At 46.4% G+C, this 13,560-nt stretch overlaps 1 protein-coding gene across 6 annotated transcripts in view; it reads left to right on the top strand.

Annotated features, from left to right (window-relative positions):
• The window catches only part of SLC5A11 (solute carrier family 5 member 11), a gene marked incomplete at both ends in the record, with an annotated part of 42,436 nt that extends 30,125 nt beyond the window's left edge, over window positions 1-12,311 (top strand). For all 6 annotated transcript variants that reach the window (XM_082857205.1, XM_082857203.1, XM_082857202.1 and 3 more), the window contains 7 exons: window positions 884-1,019; window positions 7,105-7,212; window positions 7,553-7,703; window positions 9,290-9,458; window positions 9,855-10,070; window positions 10,751-10,919; window positions 12,106-12,311. In XM_082857205.1, coding sequence (XP_082713331.1) covers window positions 884-1,019; window positions 7,105-7,212; window positions 7,553-7,703; window positions 9,290-9,458; window positions 9,855-10,070; window positions 10,751-10,919; window positions 12,106-12,311 — 1,155 coding nt within the window. The remainder of the gene's footprint in view (window positions 1-883; window positions 1,020-7,104; window positions 7,213-7,552; window positions 7,704-9,289; window positions 9,459-9,854; window positions 10,071-10,750; window positions 10,920-12,105) is intronic.
• Window positions 12,312-13,560: the final 1,249 nt, after the last annotated feature.

Below are 13,560 nucleotides of genomic sequence, written 5' to 3'. Positions count from 1 at the left end.
CCTCTGCAACTTCTCCAGATGCTTCAAGATCCAAAGCCCAAGGAAACAGTAGAGAAAGTTCTGAGTTCATGTAGATTCAATCTGAAGCCTGGAGCAGGATTTTGGGGGACCAGTCTTCTACTCAGAAGACACTCTAGAACATGTCATTCCCTTTGAGTGGATAAATCGTTTAAGTTACTCGATATTGGTATATATTGCAAAATCATCACCAAAATAAATCTAGTTAATATTCATCACCATACAGTTATCGATACAATTTTTTTTCTTGTGATGAGACTTTTTTTGTGTGTGATGAGCACTTTTAAGATCTATTCTCTTAGCAACTTAAAAATATGCAATCCAGTATTATTAACTATAGTCACCATGCTGTACACTACATCCCTAGGACTTATTTATTGTATAACTGAAATTTATACTTTCTGATCCCCTTCATCCATTTTGCCCACCTGCCACCCTTTGTCTCTGGCAACCACCAATCTGTTCTAAGTGGATAAATCTTAACAAGACCTACCTTATGCCACCCAACAGAGAGAAGGGGGTCAGGATAAGACCTAGGCACACCGTATGCAGTAACTACAAGTCCAGACATGCCAGTCCTGTTGGTAGCAATATCTCAGATCCTCTCTTTCTCTTAACTCATCACTCCTAGCAAAGTATTTGCATTCCTCTTCGATCCTCCTTCCCGTTCTTGATTTCTCTGCCTTGGTATAGCTACCCCAGCTGGACCACTGGATCACAGGGATTGAGAATAGGAGAGATGTTTCCTTAGAGAAGGCAGGCAAACCGAGCTCCTGGGTCTACTATGCCTACAAAGAAGCCATGCGCACCTAGCTGGCCTTAAGAGAAATCTGTCTCAACTTCCAAACACACCACTATTTTCCAGGTGATTGTTCAGCGGACTCTGGCTGCCAAGAACCTGTCCCATGCCAAAGGAGGCTCTCTGATGGCCGCATACCTGAAGGTCCTGCCCCTTTTCATCATGGTGTTCCCTGGTATGGTCAGCCGTGTCCTCTTTCCAGGTAAGATGACAGTTGGGAGGAGAGGTTGTCTGTGAGTCTCAGACCCTGTGAAGTGTTCTGAACATCTTACTGACTGCCCCTCAAGAATGCAGCTGGAGTCCCTTCCTGGTGATTCAGCTGAGGTGTCTCCATCCCAGCAACTACTGACTCAGTGCTGTTTCCCAACATTGGTTCAATGAGGACGTCCTATTAATGTCTCAAGCCAAATCAAATGGAGACCTATCTGGGGCCTCGCCTCAACTATTTATTTTCTGAAGCCACAAACTAGGCTAAAATCTCATGGTTCCAGATGTCAGCTCCCTGAAACCTCATGAGAGGGTTCCCCTCACACTGCAATGTTTGAACCCAGTGGTTTGGCAAGTTCGGCCCAATAGAACCCTTTGGGGGTTCCTTTTCTTAACAAAATCAGGGATATCAAAACCTCTAGAGTATCTGTCTTAGCTTTTTCTTTTTTTTTTAAACTTGGTAGAGGGATGAGGTTGGCAGCATGGGGATTAAACAGGACTAGGGGTGGGGGATGTTATTGGGAGTCGCTGTGATGTCAGGAGCTGGTGATCTGTGTGGAAGAACGCTCCTTTCTGCCTCATTAAGTTTAACCCTGTATTGACCCAAGCTGTTATTAACTCAAACGGGCAGAAATCTCCCTCCTCTATGCCTTATCTTACATGACGTTGCAGAGGTAAAGAAAGGGTTAGGATGAAATGGTTAGTCCAGAAGTTTTTTGTTTTTGTTTAAATTAATTAATTAATTTATTTATTTTGGGCTGTGTTGGGTCTTCGTTCCTGTGCGAGGGCTTTCTCTAGTTGCTGGAAGTGGGGGCCACTCTTCATCGTGGTGTGCGGACCTCTCACTATCGCGGCCTCTACTTGTTGCGGAGCACAGGCTCCAGACGCGCAGGCTCAGTAGTTGTGGCTCACGGGCCTAGTTGCTCCGCAGCATGTGGGATCCTCCCAGACCAGGGCTCGAACCCGTGTCCCCTGCATTAGCAGGCAGACTCTCAACCACTGCGCCACCAGGGAAGCCCCAGTCCAGAAGTTTTGTCAAAATAATTTAGAACTATGGATTAGGTGGAAGGACTTGGGGAAGAGAAAGGATGGGGAGCCGTCCGTGGTGCCAGATGCTGGGATTGCGCTTCTCCAGCCCTGATGGATGACGAACCCAGAGCCATCGGTCCTCTTTCCAGGGAAGCGGCACAAGGCTTGAAAAATCCCAGATGAGGATAAGAACTGGGATCTTGGTTTTGTGGCGACTTGATGGAAAATATACAGCTAAGGGGAAGGCGACATATGAACAAAGAAAGTGGCTTAAAACAACCAACCTTCATTGTGCTAAGGGCCAGTCCCCGTGTGAGGAGCTTTGCAGTAGAGTGTGGCGGTTATGAATATGAACACTGATCTGAAATGCCTTGCCTGAACCTTGGCTCTGACACTTCCTGGCTCCTGTGACCTTGAATAAGTCACTTAATTTCTGTTAAGTGCTTCTGTTTCCTCACTTGTAAAATGGGGATAATATTTCCTAAGGCTTAAAACAGTCCCTGGCACGTGGTAAACACTATAGAAGTGTTCACTTTTATTATTCTATACATGTTTTATCTCATTGATTCCTCAAAAGGACCTTATGAGATAGGTACTATTGTTATTTTCATTTATAGATAAAGAAATCAAGGAATTCCCTGGCAGTCCAGTGGTTAGGACTCCACACTGGCACTGCCGAGGGTGTGGGTTCAATCTCTGGTCGGGGAACTAAGATCCAGCAATCCGCGTGGCCAAAGAAAGGAAGAAATTAAAGCTCAGAGAAATTAATTGATTCACTCATTTATTATTCTTCCATGGATTCAACAAATATTTTGAAAGCCAATTATCTGCCAGGCATTTTTCTAGAAGAGCCTGGGGTTGCATAAGGGAACAAGACATACAGTATCCCTGCTGTTGGGGGGGATTACGTTTTAGTGGTGAAGGAGACAAAAAATACGTAAGTGAGCTATTCATTGATTGTGCTAAGTGCTGTGAGGAAAATGCATAGGGAAACATCACAGGGAATGCTGGGCAGGGGCTCCTATGACAGGGTTTCCAGGGAAGGCCTCTGTGAAGAGGCAACAGTTTATTCATGTGGATGGTTTGAAAATATAATTTAGAGCAGAGCCAACCAGATGAATGATGGATTGGATGAAGCTGTTAAGGAAAAAAGAGGACTCTAGATCACTCCTAGGTTAGGGGACTTGCTGGAAGTTACTTGGCTAGGGCTGGGTAAGCCAAGATTTAAATCCAGGGGCATCTGCCTCCAAAACCTGACTCTTAATCATGCTACTGTCTCTCTCAGGAAATCACATCAATACTTAGGGTCAGTATCAGGATGATCAATAACAAGACCCTGAGCCTCTCTCTTAGCAGTCAGCCAGTCAATAACGGTTGTTAAGTGAAACATAATGCCACATTCCACGCCCCTAGGGAGTTTATAACATAACAGATGAGTCTGGTACTCGTGAAAAAGTAAGAGAAAATTGATATCAAAACACTCTAGCATTTGGTACTAGCAATAGTGCGAAAGGAATTTAAGAGAGTGAGTAGGGTGGAGATGGTGAGGTGGGTGTGGTGCATTTGAAGGTCTTGACTGGAGCTTCTCAAAGTGTGGTTCCCAGTCTAGCAGCATCAGGGTTGCCTTGGAACTTGTTAAAAATGCAAACTTTCAGGTCCCGTCCAAGACCTTTTGAATCCGAATCTCTGGGGGTGGTGCCCGGCAGAAGATTGAGAAGCCCTGGTCTAAAGGGCCAGGTGCCAGGCCAAGCCATTGTTCCTACCCATTTCCACCCTTCTCTTTATCTCAGCTCCATCAGCAACCTGCTGAATCTTCAAATGGGTCCAGCACTGCCTAAAATGATGCTCTGATCCTGAGCTCTCTTGAACGTGGAAAACATCCTCTTCCACTTAGTCCATCCAAGGAGTAGGGACCACTTATAAAGGAACTGTAGTGGAAACCAAGAAAGAAACAAAACAACCCTCAAAACAATGAAACACAAGAGTCTAGAAATGTTCCTGTTTACAAAGCCAATCATCTCCACCTGAGCTTTGGAATAAGCTAAGGTTTTGAATCCTATCCACGATACTAGCTTTATGATTTGGGGATGTTATTAGTCTGTATGGGCCTCAGTTTACTTGTCTCTGAAATAGGTATAATGGCAATATCTTCCCCATGGAGTTGTGAAGATTACATGAGAAGGTATATATGTACAGTGTTTATTTGCGGCATACAAGTCATAGTGAACTTCCATGAATGTTGGCATTTGGAAGAAGGAGGTTTGGTGCTGTGTTTGGATTGGACTCTGCTAGAGCCATCCTTTATGTCAAGCATCATAGGATCTGACAAGGGAATCCACTCCATATATGAAATTGTTCATTAATTCACCCAAGACAGGTGAGCTGATATTAGAGAATGGTGGGTTAACAATCACAAGGCTGTTGGTTTCATTTATAACTTAGCTGAGCCAACTTGTTTCCCTGTGATGAACATTTTCTTTAGCCTGAACGAACAAACACAATTTTCTGCCCTAAACATGCTTTATAAACTTTGTGTCTGTCATGTGTTTCATGGTTGAAGGTTGCATTCCTAGAAGGTTAAACAAAAACTAGGTCATTAAATGAATGATTTCAGGGGGAGTCTTGCTCCTTCTTGGTGTCCCTTGAAGAGAGGAGCTTTTGGACAACAAGAGTCCAAACCCACAAGATTGGAACATAAGCAAGATCTTCGCCCTGCTTGGGAGGCTCCATACCATGTTCTGGCCACAGGAATATAACTATTTTCTAATCTTCTCCTAAACTTCCACAGACAAGTCATAAACAAGCCAAGAGCTTTGACCTCTCAAAAGCATTTTTCTCAACGAGGTTGTTTCTTCTCAATACTTCCTGTCAAATATCATTTTTGGTCTGCGGTCTTAATTTTGTCTAAGACTGAATCAGAGTTTTGGAGGCATCTACTTTTATTCCATAGCAATTGTTACTTGTATTATTGTGGCCACAGCACCCATTTCCTCTCCCATTGGTGGATGTAAGTGGAGGGAAGGGTCCCAGCTTTGACAAGACATAACAGTGAGTGGAGAAACTTTACAAAGACCAGATAGTCCTTGGGCTTCCTAATGGATGAAGGGGCCTGGTGTGATTTCCATTTCTTAGGTATTATGCTATCTTAAAAAAGCAAATGAAGGATTGAGAATTCCCTGGCGGTCCAGTGGTTAAGACTCCACGCTTCCACTGCAGGGGTCCCAGGTTCGATCCCTGCTTGGGGAACTAAGATCCCACAAGCCACATGGCGTGGCCAAAAAAAAAAACAAACCAGAATCAATAATATTAGGGGAGGGATAAATTAGGGATTTGAGGTTAACAGATACACGCTACTATATATAAAATAAACAACAAGGACCTACTATAGAGCACAGGGAACTATATTCTTTTTATATATTCTTTTTATATATGAATCACTTTGCTGTACACCTGAAACATTGTAAACTTCTATACTATACAACTATACTTCAATAAAAAAATTTTTAATTAAAAAAACCCCCCACAATATTAGATTTTAAAGTTATGATGTACTTTAAATGTTTACATTTATTAAATTAACAGTTCTAACACATATAAAAATATAAAGACTAGACATACCACCTCATCTGGAGATACTGTCAAACATCTCTGTTTGAGGCCACTTGTGAATGTGAGGCCTCAGCTACATGATCATCATGACGTTGATACTGCATCAGAATGGGGGAGGAGATGGGTGTGGGCAGTGAAGGGCTCCAAGCCCACCCCTAAACTGAGGCTCGAGGTCGTTCCCACTTGCCATAGAAGGTGGGACGGAAGGCAGTGTTATTCATCAAAATGAGGAAGAAGGACAGAAGCCTTTGGATTGAGCAGAGGGAGGGTCTAGGAGTTATTTATGGGAATTATTCCTAGATGCAGCTGGCCAAAGAGACTTGAGGAATTATAAGTGGTCCAGCGGGGTAAGTGGTGTTGTGTTGGCATTGAGCTGGTGGTGAGGAGTGTGGCTCAGCTCAGATATGAGGAAGACAGAAAGTAACAAGAAAGCTATCATTCAAACACACGTGCCAGACCACTGAAACAACCTACACTCTCTTGGCCTTCCTTCTCTGAAAGATTGGATCGGATTGAGAGACCTGTTCTGTCTCCGACATGACCTTGCTGGGTGATTATAACCAGGTCCCTTCCCCTCTGTAAAGATTACACTAATAATGAGATAGCTAGTCTCTCCCCAAGAAAAATGTATCGAGCATCTACTCTGCGCCACACACTCGTATAACTTTTCAATCTCTTCTTCTGTCTTCCAAGCAGGAGGTCTATGCTTCTAAGCTTGGCATGTGTTCATCATGATAGAGATGAAGAACTAGAGGTGCCAGGAAGTCTGGATGAATTTACACTAGAAAATCAAAATGCTGTTCAGGAGAGAAAAGAATTGATACAGAAATGGAGAGAGAGGAGGAGAGAGAAATTCAGAGCCTGGTCGGGTTCTTATGAGTCTAAAATGAGGAACAGCTGTTGAACTATGTATACTGTTGAGAAGGAGATGGGGAAAAGAGGAACTTTTAAAATATTTGCCATGTGTCAAGTGAGGGCACTCTCCTTTGCACTTCCGATGAACTTAGGTAAAGATGTAAATTGCTCGTGTCCTTTTGGGGGGCTTAGGGAGCCTGATGTAGGGCACTGTGCTGAGACTGGCCGTGAGGTGTCTCGGCTTTTTTTGGGTTACAATAGTACAGCTGAAAAGTATTCAGCACTTCCTGTGTCCCAGACTCTGTGCTGAGTGTGTAATGTATATCATTTCATTTAATCCTCACTATAATCTTAGGAAGTAGAGTTCTGTTACTGTCCCAGTTTTGCAGATACGGCAACTGAGGTCCAGAATGGTTAAGTAACAAGGCCATGGATTATTAAGTCTAGGCTCCTTTTTATTTCACTGGACTGTACACTTATTTACAGTAGCCCTGTCTCCTGGTGCTGGCCTGCGCCAGGCCGTGTTTGGGCCGGGCCTGAGCCTCTGAGGGTCCGTCTGCTTAGCTCTGGGCTTGTTTCCTCCATAGACCAAGTGGCTTGTGCAGACCCAGAAATCTGCCAGAAGGTCTGTAGCAACCCCGCCGGCTGCTCTGACATCGCGTATCCCAAACTTGTGCTGGAACTCCTGCCTACAGGTAATGGTCCCTTCACCCCTCAGTTGAGTCCCCCCGGGGCACCCAGAAAGGAGGACATTGGCTTGGGCTCTAATCTGAGGAGGGGGACAAGATGGGAGGGCTGTGGGAAAGAATGGGCTCTGGGCTGAGGAACTAAGCCCCCAAATAAAGCTCCGGCCCTGGCTACGCAGGGGGCTCTGCCCCACCCATGCCTCTGAGTCCCTCCTGTTGGCTCCCACCCCTGAGTTCCGCCTCCTCCGAGTTGAACCTCTCGGGACCAGCCAGCTATGGGCCTGGGAAATGGGGTCAGCGGTGAAGGCAGAAAAAGCCTGAGGCCCAAAGACCTCCCTTCTGCCCCCAGGGCTCCGCGGGCTCATGATGGCTGTGATGGTGGCAGCGCTCATGTCCTCCCTCACCTCCATCTTTAACAGTGCCAGCACCATCTTCACCATGGACCTCTGGAATCATCTCCGGCCTCGGGCATCTGAGAAGGAGCTCATGATTGTGGGCAGGTAAAGTCTTACTGGGCTGGCGCCAGGCAGGGGTGTGAAAAGTCCAGATAACCCAGGGAGGAGAAAGCTGAGCCACCCAGAGGGAAAGTCCAGCCTTCGACTTCCCCAGCCTGTCTCAGCCTCCTCTGATGGCAAAGGTGAAGTACATCAGGGCTCCGTGGATGAGTAAGGCGTTCATTCATTCAAGAGCTATTCAGTGAGCACCTACTACGTGCCAGGTGCCGGGCATAGAGCAGTGGAAAGAAAAGACTCAGTTTTGCCTTTGTGGAGCTAGGAGAAGAAAAGGTTAAGTAAACAGGTAGTTATAACCACAGTGAATGTTATGATGGAGGAGCCAGGACACCTAGGGAGTCAGAGGAAAAGTCTTCAACTTGGACTGGGACCTGAGGGGTGAATAGGAGTTAGCCAGGTAAAAGGGAGAAGGGTGTTCTGGGGGTTGGGGGCAAGGTTTCTCTAACAAGTCTTGTGCAAAGTCCTGATATCTAATGGGGGGGATGAAAATGACCGAAGTGAGTGGCATGTACATTTTATGTAAAATATATGCTAATAAGCATCTTGGGACTCTGCCCCTTAAGAAGGTGTACCTAAGGGCTGTCTCAGCCTTGGGTTAGGAGAGGTATGACATCAAAAGCATAATCCATTAAAAAAAAAGAAAAAGAAATTAGACTTCATCAAAACCCAAAACATTTTTTCTTCAAAAGACACCGTTAAGAAGATGAGACGACAAGCCACAGATCGGGAGAAAATATTTGCAAGCCATATATCTGACAAAGGACTTGTCATCTAGAATAATCTAGAAAGTGAGATTGTAGTCTAGAATGTTCCTGCAGGATACCACTACACACCCACTAGAGTGGCTATAATCAAAAAGGCAGACAGGAAGGCAGAGAAGTTGGAACTCTTGTGCATTGCATGTGGGGATGTAAAATGGTTCAACTGTTCAAAAGCAGTTTGGTATTTTCTTAAAAAGCTAAGTATAAACTTACCATGTGACCCAGCAATTGCATCCCTAGAAATAAAACCATCTGGCTGTACAAAGACTTGTATACAAATGTTCATAGCAGCCTTTTTTACAATAGCCAAAAAGTAGAAACAATCCAAATGTCCACTCATGGGTGAAGGATAAACAATGGTATACAATGGCGTATCCACTCAATGGAATATTTTTCAACAATAAAAAGGAATGAAATATTGATACATGATATGTGATGAACCTCATGCTAAGACATGCTAAGTGAAAGAAGCCAACTGCAAAAGACCACATATCGTATGATACCATTTACTTGAAACGTCCAGAAAAGGCACACCTGTAGAGACAGAAGTAGATAAGTGCTTATTTAGGGTGGGAACAAGGATAAGTTGTAAATGGGCATGGGGGGACTTTTCGGAGTGATGGAAATTCTAAAACTTGATTGTGGTGTTGGTGGCACCACTATAAATTTACTAAAAGTTACTGCATTGCACACTTATAATGGGTGAATCTTATGGCATATAAATTCTACCTCCGAAAAGCTATAAAAAAGAGAGAGAAGCGTTCAGGGGAGATAAAACACTAATGGGGGGGGTCTCTCTCCATCCGGCACCAGGGTGTTTGTGTTGCTGCTGGTATTGGTCTCCATCCTCTGGATCCCTGTGGTCCAGGCCAGCCAGGGCGGCCAACTCTTCATCTACATCCAGTCCATCAGCTCCTACCTGCAGCCTCCCGTGGCTGTGGTCTTCATCATGGGATGTTTCTGGAAGCGGACCAATGAAAAGGTAGCCCTGGATCAGCCCTTCAGCCCATCGGATGGGAGAGAAGGGGACTGGAGAGGGACATGAGGATATCAGGTGTCATTAGGGAGGATGAGTTCTGTGCGGGAAGATACAGGGAGGGTGTTAGCTGGCTTTTGAAGAAAAGCAATGAGGGTTCTATTTTGATGCATTTTGTCCTTAAACAGGGAAGCTGAATTAACAGGGAATTATATGTCATTGATTAATTCTATGTAAAAGATAAACAGATAGGTATCTCCAGCCCTTTTCGAATCACTGACCCCTGCTGTGACCGTCGCTAGAAAGCCACGCTCTCCGGGGGCTTGCCTAGGCTTCCGGAGGCCTGTGCCGGATGCCCCACAGCCCTGCCCGTGTCTAAGACGGCCTTGCTCTGATTCACAGGGCGCCTTCTTCGGTCTCATCTTGGGCCTTCTCCTAGGCTTGGTTCGTCTGGTCCTGGACTTCATTTACGTGCAGCCTCGGTGTGACCAGCCAGATGAGCGGCCAGCTGTGGTAAAGGATGTCCACTACCTCTACTTCTCCATGATTCTGTCCTCCGTCACCCTGATCACTGTGTCCGTCGTAAGCTGGTTCACAGAGCCGCCCTCCAAGGAGATGGTACTTCTGGGTTTGACACTGTATCCGTTGAGACCCTTCACTGCTAGTGACAGAAAACCCAATTGACTTCAGTGAAGAGGACTGATTGTTCAAAAAGCTGAAAAGTCCAGGGCTGGGTCTTGGGAAGAACTTGATTTCAGGATACTGAAAAGACCATCAGAATTCATCTCTCACCTCTCCTTCTGTTCTCAGGCCCCTTGTGGGCCCAGCAGCTTTTAGGGATACATCCTCTCTTATTCTCATTAAGCAAAAGCATAAGCGTTTTTGTCCCAGCATTTCCAGTGAAGTTCCTGATGCCCGTTGATGGAGTCAGCTCAAGACACATGATCACCCATGAACCAACTTACTCCCCGTGGCCAGAGACATGGATGAGCTCCATGCTGATCACAGGGTTCCCCCCACACCCACGGGCTAGGGTTAAGCTCTGGGGACTAGAATGAGGAAGGGTGAGATCCCCACTGGAGAATTAGGGCTGTTCAAGAAAGATGGGGGACTGAGTGGGGGAAATGTCCATTGATTCTGAAGAGCGCTGGGAGCTGAAGCTTTCTGGAGGGTGGAGTGAGAGGGCAAGACTGGGAGAGACTCGGGTGTGACGGCTGAGCTTGGGGTTGGAAGGTGGTGGGAGAAAGGGATGAAAGTCACCGCTCCACCCCATCTCACAGTTCATCTCTGCTCCATAGGTCAGTCGCTTGACCTGGTTTACTCGCCATGACCCCATGGTTCAGAAGGAACAGGTGTCGCCAGCAACTCCCCCGCCTCTTACCCTCTCTCAGAACAGGACACCAGAGGCCAGCAGAACCAACGTCCAGTTCGAGATTGTCCAAGAAAACATGCCCCAAAACCACAGCTGTGAGTTGCTTTGCTCTTCAGTTACAGTAGGAACCTCAAGAAGCATCATATAATTAAGGGGAAATTTTTCTACCAAATCACAAGCCAGAAAATGGGCACACTTGGAATTTTAGCATCGCCTGACTCTCAGGGTCTGGTCCTCCCTCACTCTCTGGCCACTGGAAGGGTTAGTAACTTTCAACAGATGCCTCAGGTGGAAAATTAGAGCCAGTGTTTGTTGAGTGCCTACTAAAACATGGTTCATTTGATCCTCCCAAAACCCCATGTGGTAAGCTGGGGTACTGCTGGCATTCTCTAAATGACTGGTTTTAAAACTGGCAGCTTGCAGGCATATTTTGCTTTAGCTCACCTACTCTTTTAATAAAATGTGAGTTAACATTTAAAAATTGTGAGATTTCACATAAAATTCCAGATTTCCATCTTCTCTTGAAAAACTGGAATATCTGGCAACATGGAGCCCATATGTCTGCATGGCAAAAGTTGTCTGGAGCTGCAAAGCAGCTGTTCCTTAGACCTGGAATATACAGTTAGCCAGGGTCCCCACCAGTCCCTACTGTCTCCATGACCCAAGGCTGTGGTTGTCATTAATCATCATACATGGCTTTAAAAATATAATAATTCTGGATATGAACCCATGTCATCCTCCTGTGGGAAACTCAAGGATAGATCCAGAAGGCCATGTGTTTCAAGAAAGATGAGAGAATCTTTCTTGGTAGAGTGACGTGTTTAATAAGAAAATCAGCTCCCCTGACTCCCACACATCACCCGCCTGGCTCCACCTGCAGCTGATTTTGCAGACCCAGCTCTGAATGGGGAAAGAGAGTTCCCTGCAAGAGTGCACATCTCTCTTCAGCCTCCTGGCAGGCGACGCAATACAGGGAGGAAGTCAGATAGAAAAGGTCCTAAACCCACCTCTGCCTCTGCTAACCAGCTGTGTGCTTTGCTCAAGTTAGGCTGAGTCTCTATCTTTTCATCTGAAATTCTGCACCTGAAGATGGTGAAAAGTCTCAAAATACCAATCTGCTAGAACTAAAGAGTCTTCCAGAATCAAAGTCTTAATGAATACCTTCCAGAAAAGGAACATAAAGTATTTATCACAGTGTGTGGGACATACCCGGTCTCTCTTCTCTCTTGCCTGGGAGACACAGCCCATCCTTATGACCCTTATTTGCTGGGTTCTTTTTAGGTGACATGACCAAAAAGCAGTCCAAAGTGGTGAAAGCCATCTTGTGGCTCTGTGGGGTGGAGAACAAGGGCAAGGAGGAGATGCCGAGCAGAACAGACCCTGTCATAGTTTCCCTGGATGAAAACCCCTTGGTGAAAACCCTTCTGGACGTCAACCTCATCATCTGCGTCAGCTGTGCCATCTTTCTCTGGGGCTACTTTGCTTAACATGGGGGTGAACCCAGGGGTCCAAGCTCTCAGTTTGCTATCAATGCCCCAATTTTTTAATGAAGGAAAAAATAATAAAGCCTTGTTTGTTTACCACCAGGCTTCAAAGGTGTTTATGGGCCACTTTCAACACGACATTTAGTTAGTCCTGTTCTTCTTAAAGGGGCTTCCCTGGTGGTGCAGTGGTTGAGAGTCCGCCTGCCGATGCAGGGGACACGGGTTCGTGCCCCGGTCTGGGAAGATCCCACGTGCCGCGGAGCGGCTGGGCCCGTGAGCCATGGCCGCTGGGCCTGCGCGTCCGGAGCCTGTCCTCCGCAACGGGAGAGGCCACAGCAGTGAGAGGCCCGCGTACCGCAAAAAAAAAAAAAAAAAAAAAAAAGGAATGACGGCTAGAAGCTGGAAAAAGAGAGAGGCATAAAGGCTTCTTTGTCTCAAAAGGCCAGTTATTCACTCTTCCTGTCCATCATGTAACATCAATAGCCAAATTCGAAGGGTTGGACAAGCGAAGAGATGCCCAGCCCCCCGGTAGCCACATCCCCTGGGCTGACTGTTAGCGCTTGAACTCTCCTCTCCAGCTCACCTTCCGAGCACAGGGAATGGGACCTGCATGCTGTCTCCCGCCTTTCACTGTTGCTGGCTTTGGGTGAAGGAATAGTTGGTGCCCGAAGACTTTCTCATTGCGAAACTTGCCCCTCACTATGATGTCTGGGAAATAGACCTGAGTTGGTGCCCTGGAACCTTGTGCCATAAAAAACTCAGGGAATTGTGTGCACGTCCCAAGCTCTGCCTTAGCCTGGGTTTCTTTGCTTGATTCTCCAGAACGATGCTTCCCTAAAACAAGTGGCCAGGATGGGCAACTCCACAATAAATCGTTACTGGACGAGGGGTAATAGGGCTTTTGACCTGAAGAACAGCCACCCCTGCTCTGTGGAGAGTCAGGCATCCTAATGACTCTCTTCTGGGCCCCAGTGGGGTCTGATGGGATGACCTGTAGGGGCCGTGTGTGCCACATGCACAGCTAAGAGCAGGGGCGGGACAGCCAACAGAGTCAGTTAGCCCTGAGACCAACTCTGGGGTGGCCCAGGGCCATGAGATAGTACCCTAGTCCTGGGGTTAACGGGGCTGGGGGGCGGGATGGGTTAGAACCACTCACTGGCTTAGCAACTGGAGAATGAGTAGCTTCTCAAGGAAGCCCAGTTTCCAAGGAGCACGGACAGGAAGCCCTGGGGCTGAGGGGTCACTGGCTCAT

Source organism: Leucopleurus acutus (genome assembly GCF_964270905.1).
Source record: "Leucopleurus acutus genome assembly, chromosome: 16".
Classification (NCBI taxonomy): domain Eukaryota; kingdom Metazoa; phylum Chordata; class Mammalia; order Artiodactyla; family Delphinidae; genus Leucopleurus; species Leucopleurus acutus.
Note: the sequence above shows the minus strand (reverse complement) of the source record. Positions and strands in the feature narration are given on the sequence as shown.